The 25,717-nt window shown below is 53.7% G+C and overlaps 1 protein-coding gene across 8 annotated transcripts in view; it reads left to right on the top strand.

The window, feature by feature from the left end:
* The window catches only part of NFIX (nuclear factor I X), a 95,030-nt gene that overhangs the window by 7,639 nt on the left and 61,674 nt on the right, over positions 1–25,717 (top strand). For 5 of the 8 annotated variants that reach the window (XM_070792708.1, XM_070792707.1, XM_070792705.1 and 2 more), the window contains exons 1-2: positions 19,920–19,985; positions 20,338–20,869. In XM_070792708.1, coding sequence (XP_070648809.1) covers positions 19,935–19,985; positions 20,338–20,869 — 583 coding nt within the window. In that variant the 5' untranslated portion in view covers positions 19,920–19,934. Of the gene's footprint in view, positions 1–19,260; positions 19,326–19,711; positions 19,986–20,337; positions 20,870–25,717 lie in introns of those variants that run through there. The other 3 variants (XM_070792709.1, XM_070792710.1, XM_070792704.1) reach the window with 3 other exon arrangements.

Raw genomic sequence — 25,717 nt, 5'->3', positions numbered from 1 at the left:
GGGCACAAATGGTGGGGCACGTACACAATCCCGTGTTGCTCCAGCACACAGAGATGAGGGTCACACCCACATACCCATTCGCACCTGGGCCACTTGGCCCTGCTTGGAAATGGAGCCTCAGAGGTGAGACCTGCCCTCCTTGTACCTTCCCTTCTACCTGCCTGCCCTGCTCCCAGCTGTCTTTAAGCGGCAGATCCAACCACCCCTGCCTCTCCTGATGGAACTGAGAGCTCTGAGTCCCAGTGCTGGTTCGTTGACGCCTGGGGGATACTCCTACGAGGCCACATGCCCACCTCTGCCCACAACACCCCTGCCTCTGGGCCCCCGTTTCACAGTCTTGCTTCTGGCAGCCACTGAGACAGTCCAGGATGGAGGCGAGGCTGACCCCTGAGGCTCTGGTTCTCCGTGCGGCTGTCTCATTAATCCTCTGGCCGTTGACTCCTCATTTCTGACTCTGGAGAAAGAGTAGAAGAAAGGTGGCTGATGGAGTCCTACAGGAAGAAAACCTTTCAGAAGATAATAAGTGCATGAGTGTTGGTCCTCAGAATCGCAGCAATGGCCAAAGTGTGCTGAATGCGCGCTGTGTCTTGACCTGAGCTATGTGCCTCCCGAGCTTGTCTCCGTGAATCCTTCCACATGAGGTGGATATGGTGAGGGTTAGCTGTGCCCATGTATGTGTCTGACAGTATGTTAGACCAGGTTGCTCCACTTCGGCACTGTTGGCGTTTGGGACATTTGGACATTATTAGGAGAGTGGGACTTCTGAGCCAATTTCCTGGGTGTGAATCCTGGCTTTGTTACTCAGTAGCTGTGTGACCTTGGGCAAGTCGTTCAACTTCTCTGGGCCTCAGTTTCCTCTCCTAGGGTTGTGGAAAGGATCAGAGGAGTTGGTTTATCCCAAGTGCTTTAAACAGTACTTGATGTGAAAGAAGTGCTTGATTCGATAGATGAAAAACAGATTCAGAGAAGACGTGTCCTGTATCAGGGCCAAGGGCTAGAAGGTGGTAGAGTCTTGCTCTCTTCTCTGATCACCACTATCCTAAATCTTACTGATGGGAGAAAAATCTAGCTAATTTTCTGGCCTTTATGAAATTTCAGAGTGGCTCTCTCGGCCCCCATTCAAAGCGTGTCCTAGCTGTTGGCCCTTGAACCCTCGTTACAGCTCTGACCTTCAGCTCTTCTTCTGTCCCAGGGCTCAGAATGAGAGTGGATGGTCATCCCACCCTCTTTGCACACCCACCGGCCAGGCTTGTCCTCACCTTCCTGGCAGGGCCCAACGCCCTCTCCCACACCTTGCCAGGCACCTTGCCGGGCACCTTGCCGGGCACCTCGCCGGAGCCCGCGTACTGGGGGTGCAGCCGGGGGCCTGTGCATTCCTTCCACAAATATTTGCTAAGCACCTCCTGGGTGCCAGCCCTGTTCTAGGCCCTGGGGGCTCGGCAAGGAGCAAAATCAGTGAAGGTGCCAGCCCCGGTGGGAGGGTAGACTGTGAACCCGATAAACAAGGGAGTGTCCAGTATTGAGACTGCGATAGGTGTTATGGGGGAACGAGAACAGGTAGGGCCCTCGGAAGTGCTGGGCAGCCATGGTTTTTAGTGGAGGTGGTCTGGCGGCCTCGTGGCTCAGTGTTGACTTTCAACTTGGTTGTTCTGCCATGGCTCAAGTGCGGCCTACCAGGTCCTCTGCCCTCTCCACGGGGCGGTGCAGAGGTCAGGGGTACGTGACTTAGCCTGGTTGCCTGCACCATCCGCCTGGAACGCACAGCCTCTTGTTGCTGCTGTCTGAGGTCATCCGTTATCCGTACTTGTGGCTGCCGGCCTAAGACCCGGGGACAAGATGGCCGGGGCCTCTTCTCTATAAAAACCGGGACTCGATGGACACTGGGTGCTCTCAACTGGGCTGCTCTGAGCTGGGGGGTGGGGCTGGGGCAGCTGGTGGCCCGGAGTGGCACTTCCACCTGGGCCCCTCGATTTAGCTCCCTCGGGGCGGGTCCAGTTTATTTTTACCCAGCCTGTCTCCCTGGCAGTGCCAGGCTGCGCCATCTTTGTAGGGTCTTGGGGACCTGCCCATGGCTTGAGGGGACCCAGCTTTGTCTGCTGGACCCCCAATTCCCACCGCTGGACCCCCATTTCCCTCCACCCCCAAAGCTCCAGGTGTGAGGGCTCTGGACCAGAGCTGGTGGGGTCGGCACTGCTGGCTGGCAACCCTTGTGCCCAGCCTGGTGGCATTTGGTTTGGCGTCCTGCCTGTCCGCCACCCCCACCCCATGCCCGGGCAGAGCCGAGCGGCTGCTGCTGCCAGTCTCCATTTCGAAGCTTGAGGTGGGGGTGGGGGAACGCTGGGCACCTCCTGGGCCCCCTGCCCACCGCGTGCCACCTGGGGCTTGTCCCCCATGCCCGCTCCGTGGAAGGGCCCAGCCTGCTTTTTCCGCTGCCCCTTTGCATCCCGGAGCTCAGAGAGGATGCCCGCCTGGCTTCCATCTTCCCTGCTTGCTTCCTCCCTCTCTCGCCTGCTTGCCTGTAATGGCTCACCATTTTTGGCATCTCCTTCCCCTCCCCCTCCCATAGGCGCCAACCTCACTTCCAAACCTGCCATTGCTGGCTCTCTGGCCTCTGCTGCCTGGGGCTGGGGACCTTGGAAGAGAGGGTTTGGGGGGCCGAGCATATGGGCTCAAAGGGGGCTTTCTGGGTGCTTGTGTGTGTGCATCTGGAGGAGGAAACATGCTTCAAGCCAGCTCGTGCAACCAGCCTCGAGGTTGGCAGAGCTGGGCTGCAGAAAGTGGGTGACGGAGAAGTGCAGACACTCCCACTTCTGAACTGACCCTAGGGCCTGGTGTCAGCCTCTGGGCCCCAGGGAGACCAGGCGGGCATTTCTCTCCAAGCCCAGGGTCTGGACAGAAATGGGAAAAGCTAGGCTTCATTTGGAGGGTGCTCCCACCCCTGCTCCGACAAGCCTACCCCCTCCCACCCTGGGCTTGAAGATTTCTGTTCCCCTTCACCAGAGATGGGGTTGGGGGAACCAAGCCCCATGCTAGGCACTTGTGCCCACAGAGGGACAAGGGCCTTAGGAGGAACCGGTTTACTGCCCGCCCCCCCCCCCACCCCAGCCTGGTGCCCGCCTCTCTCGGCACTAAACAAAGTTTGCTAAGTAACTTCAAATGTTATTTGAGGACGGCCTGGCCTCAGCCCAAGGCGGCCCTGTGGAAACTTGTTTTTCGCTGCCGAGGCTGCAAGTATCAAAGACACACTTTCGGGGGGGTGGGGTGGGGGGGTGCTTCGACACTTCTCCCCTCTCTCTGGCAGGGGCTGGTCCTGAACGGACACACAGACACACAGAGGCCTACACTAGCAGAGGGACATACACATCATGCCGTGGCTTGTGACACCAGACACGTGACAGCCGAGGATCATAGCACTCCCCAGAACATACACCCAGCGCACACATAATGACACACCGAGGGGGGCAGGGTGGGGTTTGGAGGGTACTGCCCCCAACCCACAGGCCCTGGGGTTTTTCCAGCTGGTGAGGTTTTTCCACACTGGGGAAGTGCATGACACAAAGCTTGGAGTCCTGATTTCTCAGGTCTCCTGGCCATGAGTGGGTACTCAGATGGGTCCCCTCCCCTTTCTCAGCCTCAGTTTCTCCAAGTGTAGAAGGAGGCGCTTGGCCCCAGGAAGGGGTGTAAGAAGCAGAATCCCACACTGATTAGAAGAGTGACTGGGTTGAAATCAGTGAAGGGAGCAGTGAGTCCCTTAAAAGTGGGGTCTGAGCACAAGGCCTGGGGCACAAGCAATGCTTGTAGGTGTCAGCTGGCATTTCCAAAAACCTGATGGGTGTCCACCCTGACTGGAGGCCCAGACCTCAAGCAACTCTAGGTTCGCCAGTTCCTAGGAAGTCTCTGTTTTTCTCATCTTCTTCCTCCATTTCTCTCTTGGCTTTTCTTGGTCTTTCCCTAAATCCCTCCTTCTCTGGGTCTCCACCAGCCCTCCCCAGGCCTGGAGCTCAGGGAAATTGTGGAAAACAGGCTCAGGGTGTGTGTCCCTCACCAAAGCCAGCCGGGCCTAGGATCCTCCATGCCCTGAGGATCCTGATGACCTTCCTGGGGTGGAGATGGGTATCTGAGCTGACATAGTGCGTCCCCCTGGGGAGGGGTAGGCTCCATCATAGGGTCACCTCCCAAGGTTTGTAAGCAGGTGGGATCCCGCTGCACAATAGAAAGGGCAAGGTGGACAGGACACTGGACTGACCTACCCCCAGGTCCCGAGAATCTCCTCGTCTGTCAGCCAGACCCTCACTGAGGTAGGTTTATGGGGGTCCCCTGGTCCCAGCCCCACACACCACTTCATCTCCACTCACAGTCGGTACGCGCAACACCCCGCCACCCGCAGTCTGTCGCGCAGTGACAGCCTGTCACAGGCACTGCCGCACACCGGCACAATCTGTCGTCCACGCACAGTCTCACACACAACCTGTCACACACACGCACACACACACAGCGGCACAGTCACACACACAGCCAGCCTCACGCGATCACACCAAGCGTCACAGCTTGTCACAGCCATAGACTTCACAATAAAAATAACAGCTAGCAACTCCAGAGCAATTATGCCTGGGCAGCGGGTGGGCGGGTGCACGTGACCTCCTGTAACCTCCCCAGCGGGAGGCAGGTATGAGTAACCTGTTTTACAGATGAGGAAACAGAGGCCAGAAGGTTAAGTGCCAAGGTCATGAGGCTAGAAGTGGGATGGCAGGAAGTACTCAGCAAGGCCCCCAGGGGCAAGCAAGACTGAAACAGATCACCCTGCTTTTCAACCCAGTCCTATGCAACTGACATTCCTCCTTCTGACCCTCCCCATGGGAGTTCCCTTCCCATTCCCCAGATGAGGAAAACTGAGGTCCTAAGCAACCCAGGCAAAAAAACAGGGGAAGGGGCCTCCCGGTTCCTTGCTTAAAAAGGCTCAAACGGTCTGCCCTCCACTGAGGAAACGCGAACCATGCCCTCCAGCCCAAATGTCACTTTGCTGCTGTGGCCCGTGGTGGCTGCAGCCTGCAGAGCCTTTGGCTGGGGCCAGGGTTCTGGAAGGCAGAGAGGTGTCGGCAAAACTAATGTCTCCATCTACAGTGAGGGGTGGGAGTGGCAGCCTTAGGCTTCCAGGCAAGTCCCTCGGCCCCAGCCATGCCCAGGGGACCTGGGCTGCCCTGCACCCTTACTCCCCAGGGATCTCCGCATTCCAGTGCGCTTCCTCCTCCTCCTCTGCAGCCCTCTTTCCCTTGCTTTCCCCTTCTTTGTTCCACCCCCGTCCGCTCCCCGGGGCTTCCCCCATTAGAGCAGCCACGGCCAAAACCAACACCGCTCCAACGACATCCCGCTGAGACCCGCCGGGCGGCGGCGGGCCCTGCCCCCTGGCCCGCTCAGGGGCCAAATCCTGGCTCAGCGTGGCGGCGACGGCGGCCCCGGCGCACGTGGCGGCTCTTAGGGCAAGCACATGCGCACACCCGGCGCAGCGGCCCCGACGGGGCGCCTGGGTGGGCGCACTCCCGGGTCTGCGGACACTCGGGCGCGCGCACGCACGTAAGCAAGCTCTAGCTCAGAGGCTCAGACCCGAGTGGCCAACGTTCCCTAGCCTGGCGCCGGCGACCGGGATCCCAGGCACTGCCTGCTCTGCGCATACGCAGGCCCCACACCCCATTGGGACTGCTGGAAGCACACCTTCCATAAATATATACCCTTGCCCAACATCAGATGGGGGACTGGCACACATACATATACACAGACGCGCGCGCGCACACACACACACACACACACATCACACACTTGCACTCCTGCTTGCATCCTGAACGGTGTTCAGAGCGCGAGTACTGCCCTGCGCCGGCACTGGGGGTCCCGAGCTTAGGTGGGTAGATGAGCCTGCAGGAACTGCCGGTGCCCACGCACATGGCAACAGGCCCACGCGGGCACGCACCTCCCCAGTCTGCACACGCGTGTATTTCACGTGAGCTGCACACCTGCCAGGCCGCCCAGGGCACCTGGCGGCAAAGCCGCATTCAGGCTTGGAGGGGAGGGGACTGGGACCCGGAGGCCTAGTTCCCACCGCTTCCATTTCTCTTGGAACACCCGCCTCCCCAAATGTCCCTGGGGCTCAGGTGAGACGCCCCAGAACGGGTGCCCAGTGGCGCCCCTGCATGTGCTATATTTATATTGGAAATTTGTACCTTTATATATATATTTCTTACAAGTAAGAACCTCCCCCCCATTCCGCTCCACGTTTGTACTTGGGTTTTACCATCCCTATTCGGCTTCTTCCCAAACATGCAAAAAACACACGCGCACACACACATTTCTCCTTGCAGGGGCCGTGGGGCGAGGCGGGAGTTGCCCCCCCCAACTGTGGACGCCCGTCGTTCTTAAAGGCTAGGGACCCCCCTTCCCGCGAAAGGCCGAGCTGCATCACTGAATCCCTCAGCCCTACCCGAAACACAATTGCGGGGGTGGGTGCTGGCGGCGAGACATTGCTTTTTGGTGTGTTTGCTGTTGCTGCTTAAATTAATCCTGAGTGACGGCCCGCAATTCCTCTCCACAAAGAGGCCATTTAACGCCCCCCCACCCCGCCCCGCGCCCGGCATCTCGGGCGAAACTTCCATGTGCCCCCCCCCTGAGTCCAGCTTGGCAGCTCAGGCCGCGCGCTACCAGCCCTCCTGGACTTTCCCTCAGGTGCGCCCGGGGGCTTGGAGGCGGGTTCCCTGTGCGCACTTTGGACCTCAGGAGCGAGTGTGGGTGGGTTTTGGAGGGATGGGAGATGTCTTAAAATAGAAGCGCAGGGCTGAACGGAGGTGGGGGAGGGTGTCCCAGGACTCCTTAGACAGCCCCACTGCTCAACCAAAGCGCTCCGGATGCTCCGGGCCCGGCGGAAGAAAGATCGCCTTCCGTGCCTTCTCCCAAGCGCCCGGAAGAGAGGATCCAGGAGGTCCCTCACGTCGCCCTGAAGCCCCCTAGTCCGCTTGTATATCTGTGGAAACTCCGGCGGAGACGCGCCGCCGGTGCCTGTGTGCTAGCCCCAGGGTATGCCCCTAGCCAGGTTCCTGCCGCCAACAGCTTCTTTCATTGTCGCCTCCCGGGTATTCTTTTCGCGTGTGACAGGTCCCCGACCCGTTTCAAATGGCTCACGCTTGGATAGGGGGAACGTAGGTGGGTGTGGGTGGTGGAGAGGCCTGCCCTGAGCTCAGGCAAGGGGAGGGCTGGGTGTTTTCCATGCACGGAACTTGGGTGCTGACTATCGTCACTTGCGTGGGCCGCACACCATAGGGTAGAGGGGCGCTCACAGCCCTCGATGGTGCGGACGGCCGGGATACTTGGAGGGCCCTGAGCAAAGTCGGGTGTGCGCGTGCGCCGGGCGAAAAGGCGGGAAGCGGGGTCCTAAAGCCCCGGATTCGGAAAGCGCCTGTGGCACAAGATTGGGTCGCTCCCGTGGCGGAACCGCTCGGAACGAGCGCCGAGTGAGGAGTGAGAGGGCCGCTGCCATCGCGGGCAGGCGAGGGGAGCCTGGGAACGGGTGTGAAGGGAAAGTGGCAACAGGCGAGGCTTTGGGCGTTTGCCTCGCAGCCGAAGTCCCAGAATGACGCTGACTAGACTCGGAGGGGGGCTGTGGCATCCTTCGGACCCTGCACTGCGCAGGCGCGACACCCTCTCGCCCGGAGCGCGGCCCAACCTTCCCCGCGGCCCAGCAGAAAGGGACCCGGCGCGGGCGTCGAGGGCCGGCCTGGTTCTCATGCTGGGACTTTAGCCATTTGCAGCACCGGAGGCCTGCGCCAGAGGGGCTCAGATGGCGGCGTTTTGGCCTCGAGGCTGGTTGGGTCCCTTCCCCGGACGCGCGGGGTGGGGCTCGGGGCCGCAGTGGCCTCTGCCCTTCCTCCGGTGGCCTCTCGACATCCAACGGGCGATAATGCGAGATAGGGCTTTGCAAAGAATGCGAAATTCATGATTCCTGCTCTTTGGCCGCTCGAAGGACGTTTAGAGCTTAAGTGCCCCAGAATACGAGGGCAACTTTGGGGCGTCAGTATGGAGAGAATCCCTCGTGCTCGCCTCAGCCGCCAGACCCTAAGCCTCGGGACGAGCCTCCCCATCTCTCCTCAAGTCGCCTCTTTTTGTGTGTGAATAAGGGCGGGGGAAATTTAGCAGGGGAGCATTTTTGTTTGTTTCAAGGGTTGGCTGGGTTTGGGGGCGTTTGGCCTCCGGCGAACACAGGGAAGAAATGTGACTAAGTGGCAGAAAATGCGCTTTCCCTTTCCCTCTTTTCCGCCCTCAGGCCGCGGGAGTTGCGCAGCTTCTAAGAACCTTTACACAAAATTTCCCCTCCAGATCTACTCTGATCGACACCACCTTCCCTGGGCCCTGACTTCTTGAATTTGGGGCGCTAAGGCCTCTCTACCCATTGCTACCAGCCATTTTGCAGCACTTCTGGGCAGGCCAGGGGGGAGAAGAGGAAAAGTGGAAAAAGAACATGTGCGCCGAGTGGGCCCCGACTTAACCTGTTGGAGGGGAGGCTAATGTCTGGTAGGCATCTCCCTAGTGAAAGCCTCCCCCCCGCCTCCTCCACCCCACCCCCACCCCGCCAAGCTCTAGCAGCCCCCGGCATTCAGAGAAAGCGCTCCGATCCGCCTCTCGGAAGCCAGTCATAAACCCGACTTCTCGTCACCCGAATTACTTCAGGGCGCTTTGATGGTGTTAGGTCCTTTTCTTTTTCCACGTGCAGATGACTCAGCCCTCTCCAGCTGCGACTGGGGAGGTGACCCGGGGCAGCGGTTGACACTGTGCTCCGTACTCTTGACCCAGAGGTGCCCCATCCCCGCCGCATCCACTCCCCCCAAGCTTCCAGACCACACTTAGCTCTCCTTTCCTCTCTTTTTATTCTTCGGGTCATATTTCCCCTCTTCTCTAAAAAAATTATTTTCAAAATTGTAAAGGAGTTTTTGTACTTTTTTTTTTTTTTTCTTAACGTGAGACAGAGGCTGGATAATGGAAACGCATTTTAAAAAAAAAAAAAAAAGGGCGGGGGGGATATATATGCCGGCAGTCGGTGGAGCTCAAGCCTCGCCAGGCGACTGAGCTTTTCGGTCGCCGGTTCCCTGGTAGAACCGGCGTGGGGCACCTGGGATATCTGCCGCTGAAAAGGCGCTAGAGAAATGCGAGGAATGATTATGATTTTAATAAAATTGTCTCTCATTTAGGAGCGCGCTTCTGCACTGCCTCTGTCGTCGGAGCCCGGGTTTGCCACGGCAAAGTCTGTAATCAGAGAAAAATACCAGCTTTGTTGAGGGTTAGAATATATCATTGGCTAATGTGTGTGGTTTTTTTTTTTTTAATAATGCTAAGCATTGGAATAATTAAAGAGTGAGAAATAACTCGTCTCTCCTCTCCCCTCAGCATTGTCTTATTTAAAGGGTGGAAGGCGCACTTTTAGGCAAAGCTGGTTAGTTTTAATGCAGGCTTTTTTTTTTTTTTCCTCAACTGCCTTCCCTCCGCTCTGGTCTGATTCGCAAATCCCCAAACTGGCACAAGCCGGGAAACTTGCCTCTGCCGCCGTTCTTCTCCCGGAGTTGGAGCCTCCCTTTCCTTTTTCCCCCCTCTTCAGAGACAACCCTCTCCTCGTCCCTCCCCCGCCTCTGGGCCCTGACCCACTGCCTGGTTTTCGCTAGAGCGATTTAAAAAAGAAGGGAAGAAAGGAGCCGGGCTCTGGTACCCCCGTGCCAGCCGAGGGCGTGTTTCCCTGGCCGCTGGCTGGTGGGAGAGTCAAACCCGGTGGCTGTCGGGTGTAGAGTCTCAGATGCAGAATCTTGCCCTGCAACTCTCCCCGCCGCCCCCCCAAAAAAACAAGTAATCAAATATTTCTAAAGATTGTAGGCTCATAGAGCTCAGATCCCTTGTCATATTTTAAATGAAGCAGAACAGTTCTTTCTTTCCAACCTCATATGCAATAGGAAGAGAAAATTCAGTCCTCGAGAGCTTGCCTTGGCAGCCCTGTGCCCTTAGTAGAGGGGAGAGCTGCCTACTTGGGCTGAGCCTGGCGTCCAGCCCCACCATGGTGCCGCTAACCACAGGGCCTAGATTTGGGGCAGGACTGCAGGGTCCAGGGCAGTGGTGGGAACAGCCTGGGGAGATATGAGAATAGAAAGAAGAAGCTCTTCATAAGGATTGCAGAGGTTTGCTCCAGGCTCCTCAGAGAGGAAGCTGCTGCCTTGGTCATTCCCCCAGGTGTAGGGGGTGGGCGGGCTTGAAAGGAAGAGAGGCTTCTGCCGAGCTCTGGGAAGACACAGCTGCCAGGAGAAAGGAAAGGTGAAAGTGGGCAAGAAATTGGGGGTAAGGGGCTTGTACAGTGGCTTTGAGTTGCAGAGGGAGTTATTTATTTATTTACCTCAGGTGTTTTCAATTAAATGTGTTCCTCTTTTATTTTCCTTGTTATTCGGTGCTTAGACTTTTCAGCAATCCCTTGCATTCTTTTTTTTTTTTTTTACATAAGCAGAAACTTTTTTCCTCCTCGAAGAGATATTGTGGGAGGTATTTTGCCTTCAGTGCTTTCTCTTTCCTGCTTTTTTTAAAATTTAATTTTAAAATTATAAAGTAAATTTAGTGCGAGTGAAAGTGATGGGGGAGCCAGCTGGGGCTGGATTCAGGGAAGGTGGAGGCAGCTGCAGCAGAGCTGGGCCTCCCAGCCCCACCTCAGGACCCCCTCACAATGTAGGCCCCCTTCTGCCGACACCACCCCCTTCCTCTCCCTGGGAGGCTCTTCTGGACAGGGATGAGGAGAGTCTCTCCTGATAGATGCTCATTCACTCTTCAGGAACCCCTGACTCTGCAGAGCCACGTTTCTTTTACAACCCACGCATACCAGGGCCCCCCAGTTCCTGCCTGCTTACTCCCCCTCAGTCACTGTGGCTATTCTGTTGAATTGAGCTTGGTGGGCCCTGTATGTCTCCCACATTTGCCCTGCTAGTCTGCTAACCCCACTGCGCAGTTGGTTGCCCTGTTGAAGGGATCAGAGTAGGGCAGGCACAGAAAGAGACAGACAGAGGTGTAGATACCCCTCTGCAGCAGTGAGGATTCAAGAGGCTTCTTTACACTATGAATTTTTATGGTCACATGAGTAGTGCACTCATCTCTGTAACGCACGTGTATACTTAGGTCCTCAAATTTGAGGCTACCGGTGTGGGCAGGATCTATTTCTAAGACATATGAATTATGAGAACACTGGAGTTGAAAAACTGAAGGCCCCTTGAGTGGTGCTGAAAATGTTCTATTTCTTAATCTGGGTGGGGGTATACAGGTGTGTTCACTTTGTGAAAACATATTGAGTGGAAGCCTTAGAACCATGTGCTTTCTTTCTGTGTGTCACACTTAAGTTTAAAAGTTTGTTGTATTTTTTTAAAGGAAGGCACAGCCTCAAAAGTAAAGGCCGAGGGTTACAAAATAATAATAACTATTATATAAATAACAATGCTCTCCACCCTGTTTTGCTCTGGTCTCCCCACTGAGGAATGGTGGGAGGGCTTGTAAAAGTTAGTGGGCTGATAAAAAAAAACTCGCAGGCATGTGGCCCACGGAGACTTCCTGACCCATCCACGTGTGCACCGCGCCTGGAAACTCTGCAGACTTAGGTTTAGCTGTGGGATTTTAACATCTCAGGACCAAAGGATAAAAAGTGGTAAGGAAGATGTTCCATGCCAATTACATTTTGCTGTCAACATCTGGAAAACAAAATTGCAGCTGTTCTCCCCTCCCCATTACCATCTCGTCTTTTTTTTTTTTTTTTTTTTCTGCACACTTAAAGTTTTTGTTCTTATGCCATCCGTACTTCAGTTTTCTGCACTGTTAAAACATTTTCACGGCTCTGATGAAATCAAGTTGCTGGGTTTGGGCTTTAAAAAATATATATGTATGTGTCTGTGTCTTGCAGTCTGACAGTGTAATTTTTCTTGAGCGATTTATTTGAACAAGCTGGCAATCAGTGGATAATCCCCTCCCCTATCCAACCCTTTCTCGCCTTCCCAGCACCGTTCAGGCCCAGAGCTCGGGGAAGAGCGCTTGGCTACCCTTGCCTCGGCTCCCTTGGGCAGGTACTGACAGCTTCGCCCTCCACGGCCCTTCTGCGGTGTTTTTGTTTTCCCTTCGCCCCCCAAAAATATTTGAACCAAAAAGCCTCTTTTTTTTTTTCCTCCACCCACAGCAAACTGAAAGGGCTAGTGAACCGTGATTCAACAGAGCGAGGGCGCCTCTTTTCTTCCTTAGCATTAATTAACTCAAGTTCGTTAGGACGTCGGGTCTGTCGCCCACAGTTTTCTCTTGTGTGTGCTGAATCGGGTCATAGAGGGAGACTTCCCATGCAAACAGTTTGTGTTGGAGCTGGAGGACACAAGAGGGGGAGAGAGGGTAAGAAAGAAAGGGAGCCAGTGAGGGATGGATTGTGGCCGAGGGGTGGGCACAGTCCTAAGCTCTGAGCACCCTGGTGCCAGCCTCCGAAGGGGCTCCACACCAGGGGAATGAGGATTCTCGGATTTCCTTGGCAGTGATCCTGATAATAAAATAGTTGGGCGGCGGGGGACAATGCATTTTGAGGGATTGAAAAATGTCTTCCTTCCAACTCCTAAAATTGTGCATTTGGGGGAAGCCGCTTCCCTGAACAGGGCCCGCCCAGCTCCCCGAGCCCTCGGAGCAGTGAAAACCTCGGGCTCTTCCCATCCTGGCCACCGGCTCTCTGCCCCAGGCTCTGGGCACTGCCTGTTGCCACAGCAACTGCAAGAAAGAGGTTCTCTCTGGGCCGAGGGGAGTGCAGACCAGGCAGAGGGCACCCGGAGCTCAGAGAAACTCCCCTCTTGCCCTGGCCCTTTTCTCCTGTGGCAGAGGCAATAGACCCGGCAAACAAGGGGGTGTCAGGACAGGAGCCCACCAAGAGGACCTGTGAAGGCCGCAGGAGTTGCCTCCAAAGCGCAGGGGCGAGCGGTGGGGGAAGGGAAAGGACTGTCCTCCCTGGAGGATCCCTAGGCTTTTTCTGGGGTCGGTAGTTGGTGGCCGGGCTTTGGGTTTTCAATATTTTGCTGTTTGTTCTGGCCTCCTCTCTTGCCCTCCAGATATTTTCACAATGAGCTGGGCACAGACCTCATCTTCACGTGCTTGTCTCCCCTTCCCGTGCCTCTTGTCAGTTTTTCAGTTCTCCTTTAGTGAAAGTTGTAAAGTTGGCTTGTGGGGTTCTTCCTTCTTCCCCGGGCCCTTGGTCACCAGGAGTGACACTTTGCAGACCAACGTGGTGGGTGGGTGAGGCTCAGGCTTCGCATTGCCCTCGCCCTGTGAAGCCCTCGGCTGTCATCTGTCCTGGGCGTTCTTATCTTCGGAGGCTCCCATCCCCAAGTAGACCCCTGGATGGACGACTGGGCTCCGACCTGCCCGGCTTTTGCATCTATTTGGTAATACAAGAAAGTTTCAGTCTAGGTAGTGAATTAAAGACGAGGGTTTTGCTTCTTCGACTCTGTAAACAATGAAAGTAAACAATTTCCAGTTGCACTAGAGAGAATAGACTGTCTTCCCCAACACCTCCCTTCCCACCCGATTTTATTCAGGGCCAGGAGGGAGAAGGGAGATGTGCCTGGAGCAGGGTGGTGTTCGGAGCCAGAACGGCGCTGCCTGTTGGCCTGATCCCAGGCCACCGCTCGGGTTTGTAGTCCTGAGGAGAAAAGGAAGGGAAGGAGTGGGGGTCAGTTCATAGGAGAGGAGAGCACAGCCTGATTCTGAGGCAGGCCTGGTCCTAGACTCAGCCCAGGGTGTGGGGCAAGTCCACTCAGCCAGCTGAGGGTGCCAGAAAACCCTGTCCGGGCCCGCCATTCCTGAGCAGAGGGAAACAGGCCCAAGTCAGCCAAAAACCCGCTTTGTCCAAATTCTTCGAGCCTCCTCGCAATGTGCATTTTCTGGTTTCCATGCTTGGCGATTCCAGAGGCTTGGATGACTTTACACTGGCTGCAGAGCCCCTTCCTGCCTGCCCCCCCAGCAAGGGGAGGCCCCACCCACCTCTCAGATAAGCAGTCAGCCCCTTCCTTTTGCTGCCTACGGTGGTTCTCTTTCCATTTCTGTCGGGGAGTCGGGCCACTGCTTTCTTGTACCCCTTCTGTGGAACAAGATGGGAGGGCTCAGAGATATGTAGTTAGCTTCTTTTCAGTTCAGACCCAGGCTGACTTATAAAATCCCAGGAATTAAACTGGCTCATCAGGTCTCTATCTGTGGCCTTTTAAAATTTCTTGCGTCTTTTTTCACTAGGCTGCAGATATACAGTAGTACAATGGATCCTGATATGTCTGGTAAATCCTAAGTAGGTTTTGTGAGTCATTTGCTCTCTTTGCGTATAGTTCTCCAAATTAACACAGACAGATATAAAATTAGTATGTGTCCAGAGTCTGAAAGAATAAATCTGAGCCTTAAAGAAGGCAGGATGTAGACAAAAAGAATTTTTTTTTTTTTTAAGATAAGATGACCTCCAAACAGGGACCCTGTTTTTAAAGATATCAGTTTTTTGCACTTCTAGATGTTTCACTATTGGCAGGTATAAGTCAATTGCAAAACCTGTCTCAGGCTGGGAAAATTATTTTGTTTCCTTGAAGATTTTGAATACTGTCTGTATGAGTGAGATTCTGTACACATGTCCCTGTTTTCCCTCAAATAATCCACAAGGCCTCTTTGGTTCTGTCGATTTTTGGAAAAACCACACATTTAACTTTCTCAAGCTAGCAGCAGTCACTTTAGCTAGTTTTCCTTCTTCCTCATCCTCTTCTTTTTCTCTTTTTTCGCCCCTGTCCTAGAGTCCTTATCTTTTCTCCTTGCTCATTTTTCCTTTTCAGCTGTGTCCTCTTTCCTTCCTTCTCTGTCCTCTCTTTTTGCAGTTTTGGGCCCAGCTTGTTTTTCTCAGGATTGGTCTTCCTTCTCTCTTTCTTTCTCCCTCTCCCTAGTCCTCTTTTTTTTCCCCTCCTGCGGCCTGTTCATTCTTTTTCTTTTGAAGGCACATTTTTCCTAGTGATGGCTAAAACCAGCACGGGTATTTCAGAAATGTTTCCGTGAAAACTGTTGCTTTAAAAAAAAAATCAAATTCTATATACGTGACAGTAATGAGAGAGGCCTTTCTCGAGCAAAGGCAGAAAAATTCCTTTCCACAAACTAAAAGCTCATGTGAATTTTAAAAGTCTAATCTCTGACTTCTCAGATTTTTGTTTTAAATGAGGGAAAATACCTTCCCCTCCAAATTTTGCCTAAGTTTTTTCCTTTGTTGTCTTCAATTTTCTTTTTTTGCTCACTGCTCTCTCACCAACATCACTGGCTTCCTTACCCCTTCGTTGCTTTTTCTCTCATTCCCTTTCTTCCCTCCCCTCTCCTCCTCCAAGGCCTGCCTGTCCCCTTGCTCCCTCCAGCCCCTGAGCCCTTGCATTTGTGGGTGACTCAGCCCTGGAGAAGCCTTGACTCCTCAGAGGGTTTTTTTGGTGTGAGTGTGTCTTGGCTGTCTTCGGGGTGCAGGGTGCAGAGTATCTGAGCTCCCAGCGAGACCTGAGACCAAGGGGAGAAGAGAAGGAGGCTGGGTCTGGGACAGGTAATCTTCTAGAAGGAGCCTCTCTGCTCTTGTAACAAAAGGGGGACAGTCCCCTTTTGTCTGGGGCTTCTGAGGGGCGTGTCCAGGACCCAGAGCTGCCACCAGTGGCATTCAGGAGGAGGGGGCTATAGGGGTGGGGCACACCCCTATAGCAATTCTTCTCAGTGTGCCCCGCAGGAGGGAGAGAGATCTTCTCAACACCCTCCCCTGGCTGCTCACCCAGGAAGGCCTCCCTCTGAAGGAGCAGGGTGAGGGGATAGTGCTGCCTGGGAGTCCCTCAGCCCACCTTCAAGGTTGCTGGCCACCCCACCAGCAGGGCAGGTGAAGAACAAATGGTGATTGTTCTCCTTCCCCGTTCCTCCCCTGGGAAGGGCCACCTTGCTCCTACTGTTAAGGGAGAGTTGAGGGGGCACAGTGGGTCCCCAGGCTCCACTGAGACACTGCACTGGTTGTCCGGGGCCACTTTTCTGTCCAGTCTCTCCACCATTCCATTGACCTTTGACCTCTCCCTTCATCCAAGATCTTGTCCTGTTTCCCTAACTTCCAGTGGAATCCTTCTACCCATCATCTCCCCTGCCACCTGCCCAACTGTACCACTGGGATTCAGAGTTGACCCATGTTGAGCACCTGGCAGGGTGGTCTGTGAGGGGAGCATGATAGAATTTTTCAGGAGGCTCACTCTGGCCATTTTCTGTTCGGTGTCCAGCATTTAGTATGAATCAAAATACCAGAGAAACATACCATGCCAAATATAAACTCACTTGTAGTTTCTACCATCTCATCTTGACTTCATTTACTTATTTTTTGTTTCATCTCATCTTGAGATGGAGAAGCAAGGTTTGGTATCTTATGTTACTCAGTTAACATCTTTGGCTAATTGGACCGAAGGTGGTTATTAACGTGATGTTAGTTATTGAATGCCACCCTAAGAGGCCTGTCTTGCAGTGACACCTGCCTCTTGCTCTCTCCCCTCTTAACTGTTTCTCTCGGGCAGCCCATGACCTCACTCAGGCCAGTCAGGGCCTGGCCTGGGGTACCAGGTGCTGGGTGGCGCCTTCCCCATTGTCTGGGTCCAGCAATGGCTCAGGGCTGCATGTTCTGTTGGGGCACACCCCTGGCCCTCTTCCTCGAATCTTTCCGCTGGGCTTAAAGGCCACTGAGGGTTTCAGATGGGGAAGAAAGGGGCGAGAGTGAGCAGTGACCTTTCTGTTGCCAGCTGAGGGCTGAGCCTCACCTGGGGAGAGGACAGCTGTAGGAACTGGTTTCTGAGTAGGGTCAGCCTCCCTCAGTCGGTGTTAACCTCCTCCTCCGCTCTTCCATTTTTTAAATAACTGTCTCCTCCTTAACTGCTTTACAAAGGCCTAAAGCTTGGCTGCTCCGGAGCCCCTACCAGAAAGGACCCCGCAGAGACTTCCACACTCCTGGCTGCCCTGCCCCACGCTCCCCTTCCCACCGGGGAGGAAGGCCCAGAGCAGGGGCCCCCGGGGAGCGCATTCGGGTGACTCGGTTTCCCCAAGGCTGTCTCACATTTCCTGACAGGGCTCTCTTCTGCCTTGTTTCCTTTCTTAGCTGCCTCCCTTCCGTTAGGTTTCTTATTTTATGCTCTTATACCTTGCTCCGTATGGTTTGGGCCCTTTAATCTGAATTGAACAGGGCATAGGTGAGTGTTCACCCTCCTCCAGCCAAGGAACTCTAAACACAGAGCAAGGGGAGCAGGCAGAGCTGGAGAGCGCAAAGAACTAAGAGTTTAGGAGGCGCTGGTGGTTCGGGGGTGGCGGTGGCGAGGCTCAGGGTCTGGAAGTCGTGTCCACCTTCCTGACTTTGTCACTTCCCCCTGGGGTTGGCTGCTGTGTTTGTGGCTGAGTGTAGTGCTTGTCAGCGGAGTGCTGTGACAGGAGGCTATTTTAATAAACTGTTGCAGTTTCTCCATCGGAGCTGCACTGCGTTGGCATCCCTCTTCACCGCTAATGGAGCGTGTGTGGCTGGGTGTGGGCCGAGGGAGGCACCGAGCTGGATGGGGGCTGGGGAGAGGGAGGCCGGGCAGTGCTGGGGGCCTGCCTCCCAGTCTGGGAGCGCTCCGGGGAGCGCCGCCAGCCTGGGGGAAGGGGTGGCCGCACCCTGGGCGCCGGGTCCCTGCCCTGGAAGTGCTGCTGGCATGGGCACTTTCCAAGCTCTCTTTCTTCTTCTCTTTCTATTCATAGCACGGCAGGCAGGCTCGTGTGTATGGCCGGGGAGGAAAACTTCCACTCGCCCCTGTGCGTCCCATAAATAAAAAAAGAAATAGAACCAGAAAAAGAGTGTGCGGGTCTTAGAGAAAGAGACTGAAACCAAAACACAGAGAGAAGGCGCAGCTGCTTTCCCCAAGGCCTTCTGGGGCTCCCTCCCGCCCGCCAGCCCGCCCGGAGTCAGGCCTTTATTTATTTATTTTTCTGGCTTAAAAAAAAATTCTATGTCTTTCTCAGTCCCAGTCCCCCTCAACCCCCTTCAGATTTGCTGGGTGGCCACTGCCAAATAGACCCGAGTAGGAGCCTGGAATGAAAAATTCATAACTGCTGGACTTTGCTTGTTCATTAGACGTGAACTTGTCGATTGGGCAAATTGTTTTTGGTCTCCAACTGCCGGGGGCTCTCCCCACCCTCTCGGCTCGCCCGGTTCCCTCCTCCCCTTGGACGCAGCCATTGGCTGCTCGAGGATGTCTCTTTGCCAAATAGGTGGATCCTTCTCTGTCTCCCTCCCCCCTTTCTCCCCCCCACCCTTTTTACTGGCTTTGGCACCAGCGAATGGATGGGGATTGAGCATGAAAGGGGAGAGAGAGAGGGAGTTTGAGAGAGAGAAAAGAAGCAAAAAAAAAAAAAACCCAAACCCAACCAGCGCACACACATACACACAAACACGCACACACTCACACAACACACACACACACACACAGCCCCATCCACGTCCTCCCTCTCTCCCTCTCTCTCTCTCCTTCCCTCCCTTCTTCCCTCCCTCGCTCCCTCCCTCTTTTGCACGCTTCTGCCAGCGACGGTCTGCAGCCGGTCCGAACTCGTCCTCTTCCCCGGGAATCTGTGAGCTCCCCCTCTGCCTGCGATCAGGCTCAGAGGCGGAGGGAGGCAGCCCGAAGTTTACACCCCTGTGCCGCTGCCAAAGCCGAAAGCCTTTTTCTTCAGCTGCCGATCCCCCCCACCCCCGTTTTTGTTTTTGTTTTTGTTTTGCACAGGGGTGGGGTAGGGCGTGTTGTGTGTTGGGGGTGGGGTGGGGTGGGAGGTAGGTTTTTGACTTTTAAATTTTGTATATTTTTCTTTTATTTATTTATTTTTTAAAAAAGCTGGAAGCGGATGCACAGGGGGTGAAACTGAAAAAAGAAAAAAATTTTTTGTTGGCTTTTGTTTACCTGGCGTGTGTGGTAATCGACTCGCTCCCTCTCTCTGCTTGCTATCCCTGACCTTTCTTTTTGCTCCTTTAAAAAAAATATTAATTTCCCCCTTCTGTGCAGTGGAGCATGGGGGGGGGGGAGGGGGAAGGGTTTGAGAATCCACCCAAGCCCGGCCCCTAGTCCCCAGAACACCAATAATAACCCCCTTTAAAACATTTACCTTCCTCCCCTGCTCCTCCCCCGCCCCCTCCCCCCACCCGCCCCCAACTCACAACTCTGTTGAGTCCAGAAGCTCAGAATCGGGCGTTGGGCTTTGCCGGGTGCTTCAGATCAATGGTAATTATTTATTTTTTTCCAGTTTTATTTTTGTAAACAGAAATCAATTATTATTTAAACTTCAAACAAGCAAACAAGCAAAAAAGAAAAAGAAAAAAAGGAAAAAAAAAAAAAAAAAACAAAACAAAAAGCGAGAGCCCGGCCCTCTGTCACCTGACTGAGTGGGAAAGAGGGTGAAGGGGTCAGTGGGGACGGGGCACAGGATGCCCCCCGTAGCTTTTAACCCTACTGTGGCTGAGACCACCACCTTATTTGTGCTAACAAGAAGCGTTTTGTTCCTTATGACTGTGGTTAACATTAGTATTGGTGTCGATAACAAAGCTGAAATCACATATTTAGGATTTAGATCTGATTTAAAAAATGCTGGGGTGGATGTTCCAATCGGAGCAGAAGAGAGAATGAAAACAGCCTGGGGAGGGGGAAGCCAAATCCGTTTCCTGGCTCGCTGACTCGTGGATGTCATGTTCGCTCTTCTGGGGGTGGCCAAAAACCTACCGGTGTCGGGGCGTGAAGCGGCCCTCGCCTGCCCCGCGTGTGCGTCCACGGGCATTCGTGCAGACTGGACTTCGTGCCGGGGCGAGCTGACACGAGTTCGAGACTGCATAGAACATGGAGATGTCATGGGCGCGACAGAGCCTGGCGGGGATACCAGCAGCGTGTGTGTGTGTGGACGGCAACGTTGTCTGTGCGCGCGTGTGTGTGAGTGAGTGAGGGAGAGAGAGAGAGAGAATAGGTGTGTGCTCAGGCTCTGGGTGTCTCTGTCTGGCTGCTGAGGCTGAGATGGGAGCGAGCGGCAGGCTAGGCTGGTGGCGGCTCCAGACCACACTTTCCTAGAACAATTGCAAGAGAAAATTGTCGTGGGGTGGGGGGGGGAGGAGGAGGAGGAGAAGGCGATTTTCCTTGTGCCCCCTTTCTAACGCTTCTTTTCTCCTTTTCTCTTTCCCCCCCTCACCCCGTCTTCCCCTCCTCCCGTCTCCCCTCGCCCCGCATGCTCCCGGCTTGCCGCCTGCAGGATGAGTTCCACCCGTTCATCGAGGCGCTGCTGCCTCACGTCCGCGCCTTCTCCTACACCTGGTTCAACCTGCAGGCGCGGAAGCGCAAGTACTTCAAGAAGCACGAGAAGCGGATGTCGAAGGACGAGGAGCGGGCGGTGAAGGACGAGCTGCTGGGCGAGAAGCCCGAGATCAAGCAGAAGTGGGCATCCCGGCTGCTGGCCAAGCTGCGCAAAGACATCCGGCCCGAGTTCCGGGAGGACTTTGTGCTGACCATCACGGGCAAGAAGCCCCCCTGCTGTGTGCTCTCCAACCCCGACCAGAAGGGCAAGATCCGGCGGATTGACTGCCTTCGCCAGGCCGACAAGGTGTGGAGGCTGGACCTGGTCATGGTGATTTTGTTTAAGGGGATCCCCCTGGAAAGTACTGACGGGGAGCGGCTCTACAAGTCGCCCCAGTGCTCGAACCCCGGCCTGTGCGTGCAGCCACATCACATTGGAGTCACAATCAAAGAACTGGATCTTTATCTGGCTTACTTTGTCCACACTCCGGGTAGGTCGCTCTCAATGCCCCCTTCTCCCTCCGCCCCATTTTATTTTACTTGCTGGCATTTGTTCTGTTTATTGTACCTCTTCCTTCCAAGGGATCCTTGCATGTACACACCAGGGGCCTAACTGGTGCACCCGTTCTGCTGAGGCCTGCAGCTCCTTTGATGTTCCCCTTTCCCTTCTGTTTCCCTCCACTTGCTCCATTCTTCCTCTGCTCATTTGCCATGTTACCGATTTGATTTTCGTGCTTGTCCATCTTTGGAGGACTCAAAAGACGCTGCAGGTCCTAGGACTGGGGCCAGGACGCCCGCGATGGTGAGAGTTTGTGAGGAACACCACCACCATCACCAAAAAAAAAAAAAAAAAACACCTCTCCTTGCTCTGATTTTAAATGAGTCAGAAAAAGTATTGGGAGGCAGGTACCGGCTTTCCTGCAGCTTCGCTTCAAGTCCTGGGGAGAAGCCAGATTTGGCACAAGCGGGGTGGGCAGTGGTTCGGTGGAGAGAGGGGCGTGTAAAACCCTGGGATCTGAAACAGAATGAATAGAAAAGAGGAAAGAAGGCAGAGGCGGGCAGATTCTGGGGCCCAGATGCCCAGGGGGGAGCTGTTTTGGCTGACAGAGAGGAGAAAAGTCATTCGATTTCGTAGAGAGTGAAAATGAGCAGAGCTCCCTTGCGTTCTTCCCCTTTACCGCCCCTTCCCCTGCGGGTCTCAGCTGAAGTAGTGAGACCCTCCGGGAGTGGATGCCCCAAGCCCCAACACCTCTGCTGGGGGTTGGGGGAGCAGGTATTGCAGTGGAAGAGGTCTTAAAGAAACAAACAATCAAAACTCTGCAAAATCTCCTTTTCCTTTTGTGTTCTCTCTCCTCTTTGCTTTTCCAATTTCACCCTGCATTTTGGGTTGCGGTGGTTCAGTTCTCCTCTGTTCCTTTTTTTTTTCCCCTCCCTACCCTTTCCCTTTTTATAATTTCTTTCCGCTTTTGTTTTCTTACAAATTGAAACAGAGATGGCTGGTTAATTTTTAGCCTCCACTCAGCTACGCCCAATTTACTGCCGCCTTTGAAACCTAAACGGCGGCACTCTGTGATTAAGCAAGGCAGAAGTGTGTTTACATTATGCCCAACCAACTTGTAATGAGAGGGCTACCAAACCTTTCTCTTTCTGTGTTTTTTTTTTTTTTCCTTTCCACCATTCCAACGTTTCCCCCTCCTTTTCCCCCCTTCTTTCTCTCTTCATGCGAATGTAAGAGAATGTGGCTTAACTTCAACTCTAGTGAATGTTCTTTCCCCGCAAATATGTGTGTGTGTGTGTGTGTGTGTGTATCTTCCTTCCTGTTCATTCACAAAAAAGAAAAGCAACTCACTTTTCTGCTGTGGTTACCCCCTTGCCTGTTTGGGATGTTGGGAGGAGAGAGATGACTTAATCCAAAAAGGAAATTTTGGGGCACTTTCAGTATTGCGTCAGGGTTGAGGACTCGATTCGGATTAGCACTGAGAGTTTATATATTGGGAAACTCAGGAGGAGGAAAAGGTGATATTTTAGGCCTCTCTTCTTGCTCATTCTCTCTTCTGAGAAGTGGCTTTGGTGGTTGGATGGAGGCAGTGAACACCACCCCCCTCCCCCCTCTCCCACTGTATTTCCCTCTGTGGATCTTTCTAGGCCTGTACCTGGCCCTGTATGACTATCATAGCCCCCTCACAAAGAATGACCAACTGCTGGTCCTCTTCCTTGTTCATCTTTTTTCTTTCTGGAAAGGAGACCAAAGCAAAAATTAAAAGTTATTCCCTGCTTCTCTGTCTGTGCAGCAAATCAGAATGGGAGGTAGTGGTATTAGAAGTGGATTGGGGCAGACTTGAAGACTTGAGCTTGCGTCTGTCAGATAGCTCCTCTTAGAGGGGCTGCTGTACCTTCCAATTTTGGACCTAGGGCCCCTAAGGTGAAACCAATACCCATCTTCCTCCTGAGCCAGCTTCCTCTACCTTGCTCTGTAGCTGGATCCTGTAGCTGAGCTGTTTCCCTGACTTCTTTTATTTTAGGTCGTATTTTTTACTGCTGCTAGCAGGGGGCCAAGGTAGGGTGAAGTATGTGTGATGGAGACCGTTTCCTGACCAGCCAGCTGGCTCCTGAACTGACCAGGCAGGTGTAAGGAGAAGGGTGGCACCCCTACTTGCCCGCTAGACATAATGAGAAGACTTTCCCAGGAATATGAGTAAATCCATGCCCATCACATGTAGTCTTGGCCCCCTCTGTCCCAGCTGAGGCTGAGTTCCTTGACAAAAGCTGAGTGGAGAAATGAGGATGTTTTCTTATAATTTGTCAACAGTTCAGGTCCCTGGACTCCAGATAGTTTCCAGGAAGGTAGGAATTTTGTTGCTGAAATTGCTTTAACTCAAGGGCACCTTTCTGAGGGAGTGGGGGTAAGTGGATATGGTGTGGCCTACCCATGGGCCTTGGGTAGATGGCTCGAGATTGCATGGAATGGTGGTCATGGCTTTCTCTCCAAACCACTCCAATTTACCCGCAAATGTCTTCTCCTGGCTGAGCCCCCCAACAGTGCCAGTCCAATAGTAAAACCTTCTTCTTCCATGTCCATGCGAAGATCTACTCAGTAAGGTGCCACTTGTTCCTTCCTTCCAGTATAAACCAGGGTTGGTGGCTGGGGCAGCAAGGGCTCAGACAAGGGTTACTTTAGATTCTAAAAGAAATGCTGTCCTTCCCTTCAAATGGCTGAAGAACCTGATCTGGGCTGAACTGGTGTGCCAGGTTTGATGACAAGCAGACTTGTGATCGTAAGCTTGGGGGTGTGGCCTCCCCTGCAGGCGCCATTGTCATCCGTCATCCCTGGCCCTTGTGGGCCCTTGTTTTGTCTCACATGAAGCTTTAAGAAGTGGCATGGTTGAGAGGGACTAAAGGACGAGTGTATGTGACGTCAAGAGCCCCATTCCCGGAACACAGGGCCCTAAAAGGCCACTCAGAGTGTTTTGCACCCTTCATGAGGGTGGCCTTCCTGCTGGGTACCTTTCCCATTCAGGAGGGTATGTTGAAGCAGAACCGGGTCGGAGAGCACTGCCATGGGAAGGAGGCTGTACATTTTTGACGTTGTCCTTCCATTCAAAGGGGGTGTCCCAGGGCAGTGGCTGGAGACAGAGGAGAACCTGGGGCCAGGCGGAAAGATGCTTGTGTAAGGAAGGGTGGCTGAACTGATCTGGAAGCATGGCTGTACTCTCCCCAAAGCTTCTGCCAGGATCTGAAGGTAAACGGGCATCTTCAGACCATCCTTAATCTAGGCCTCCATCCTAGAAGAGAAAAAAAAAATCTGAAAGTAATAAAATGCTTTACTGAATGAAAACGTCAGCTTCTCCCCGTCAGATCCCTCCAACAGGCCCACAGTGGAGGCCCATTAAGTCCAGGTGTTCAGGGGGTGGCTCTTTTCTTTATCTCTGCTTTTTCACTACAGAGAAATTTACACATAGAAGGAACCCCCATTACCAGTGCCAACTTATGGTTAGTTTCGATCCAGCCACAGCCCCTGATGGCCACCTACTCTGAGTTGTTTAGAAGAAAATCCAGGCCTTATAGCTTCTCCTGTGTTTAATATTTCTGCATGTTTCTAAAGATAAAGATTCTTGAAAAATGGAAACATAGTGTCACTATCACACTGAAAATGGTTTCTTTAGCTGGGCAGTGTTCACATTTCCCTAAGTCTCCGAATTTTGTTTGTGTAGGTCAGGATTCTGATCAAGTTCATGCGCTAAAGTGGCTTGCTCCGTCTTGGAAGTCTCATGATCTCTAGGCGATCCTCCCCTTCTTCCTCCTTCTTCATATTGGTTTCTTTCCTGGAAGTTTTTGGGTTGTTGTTGTGGAAGGGACCTGATGGTTTCTCCTGTAGAGTTTCCCTGTCTGGGCTCAGCAGGCTGTGTTCCCTTGCGTCGGTCAATGTGCTGCTCCAAAAGGAGCTTCTGCCTCCCTCCTTATCTCCAGGTCTGAGGACAGGTGGGCCTTACCTGTCACAGGAAATGGATTAGCACCCAAGGATCTGTCCAAGTGGATTTTCTCAAGTGCAGAGTTGCCCTTCTCAGTATAAGAGCTCCCTGGTTTTCACTGTCTGTTTCAGAGCTTGGGGCTTTTCAGTGAGCGCCGGTTTTCTGGTCCAAGCGAGGGCTTCCTCGGCAGCGGAGGGCATTGGCCCGCCATGTCAGCCCTGCTAAGATGTGGTCGGTGCCAGTGGTGTCCCCCAGGCTTCTGCTGGATGCCTGGCCCCATCTGGTGGCTCTGGTGTGAGTGCATGGGAGTGGCCAAGGGCACACCAGCTGCCCTCTCCAGAGGCCTTGCTCCTCCTGAGGCCCCAGTGCCTCTTCACCCATGCCTCTTGTTTCCAGGCCCAGAAAGGGCGCTGGTCTGTTTTTGAGGCAGCACCATCTGGTGCCAGGGCTGTTGAAGACTGTGGAGCCCAGTTACCAGATTCCTAAAACCAGCAAGATACACCCGTGTAGGGTTAGGTGCCTTTGAGAGTGTCCCAGAAGAGATGTCACTGTGGTTCAAGGATCAGCTTCCGTCATTGTAAAAGTCTGCTGTTCAGCTAATTCAGAACATGGTTAAAGGGACTGAACAGCTAACATGTAAAGGTACTGGCACATAGCAAGCAAGCAGTGGATGACGGCTGCTGCGATTCTGATGTTACAACTCCCTGAGCCCTAGGACATCTCCCTGTCACCTTTACCTATTGGTTTTATTTCTGCCTTAAGGGTCGAACGAGGTGAAAGCTTATTTTTCTGTAACACAGAAGGGTTTCAAGTGCTGGAGACAGGGCTCACAGTTCCTCTCCACCCCTCTTCCCAGGAAGCTGTCGCTTC

This window comes from Bos indicus, chromosome 7, assembly GCF_029378745.1.
Source record: "Bos indicus isolate NIAB-ARS_2022 breed Sahiwal x Tharparkar chromosome 7, NIAB-ARS_B.indTharparkar_mat_pri_1.0, whole genome shotgun sequence".
Taxonomy (NCBI): Eukaryota; Metazoa; Chordata; class Mammalia; order Artiodactyla; family Bovidae; genus Bos; species Bos indicus.
The sequence above is the reverse complement of the archived record's forward strand: the minus strand, read 5'-3'. Positions and strand labels throughout refer to the sequence as shown.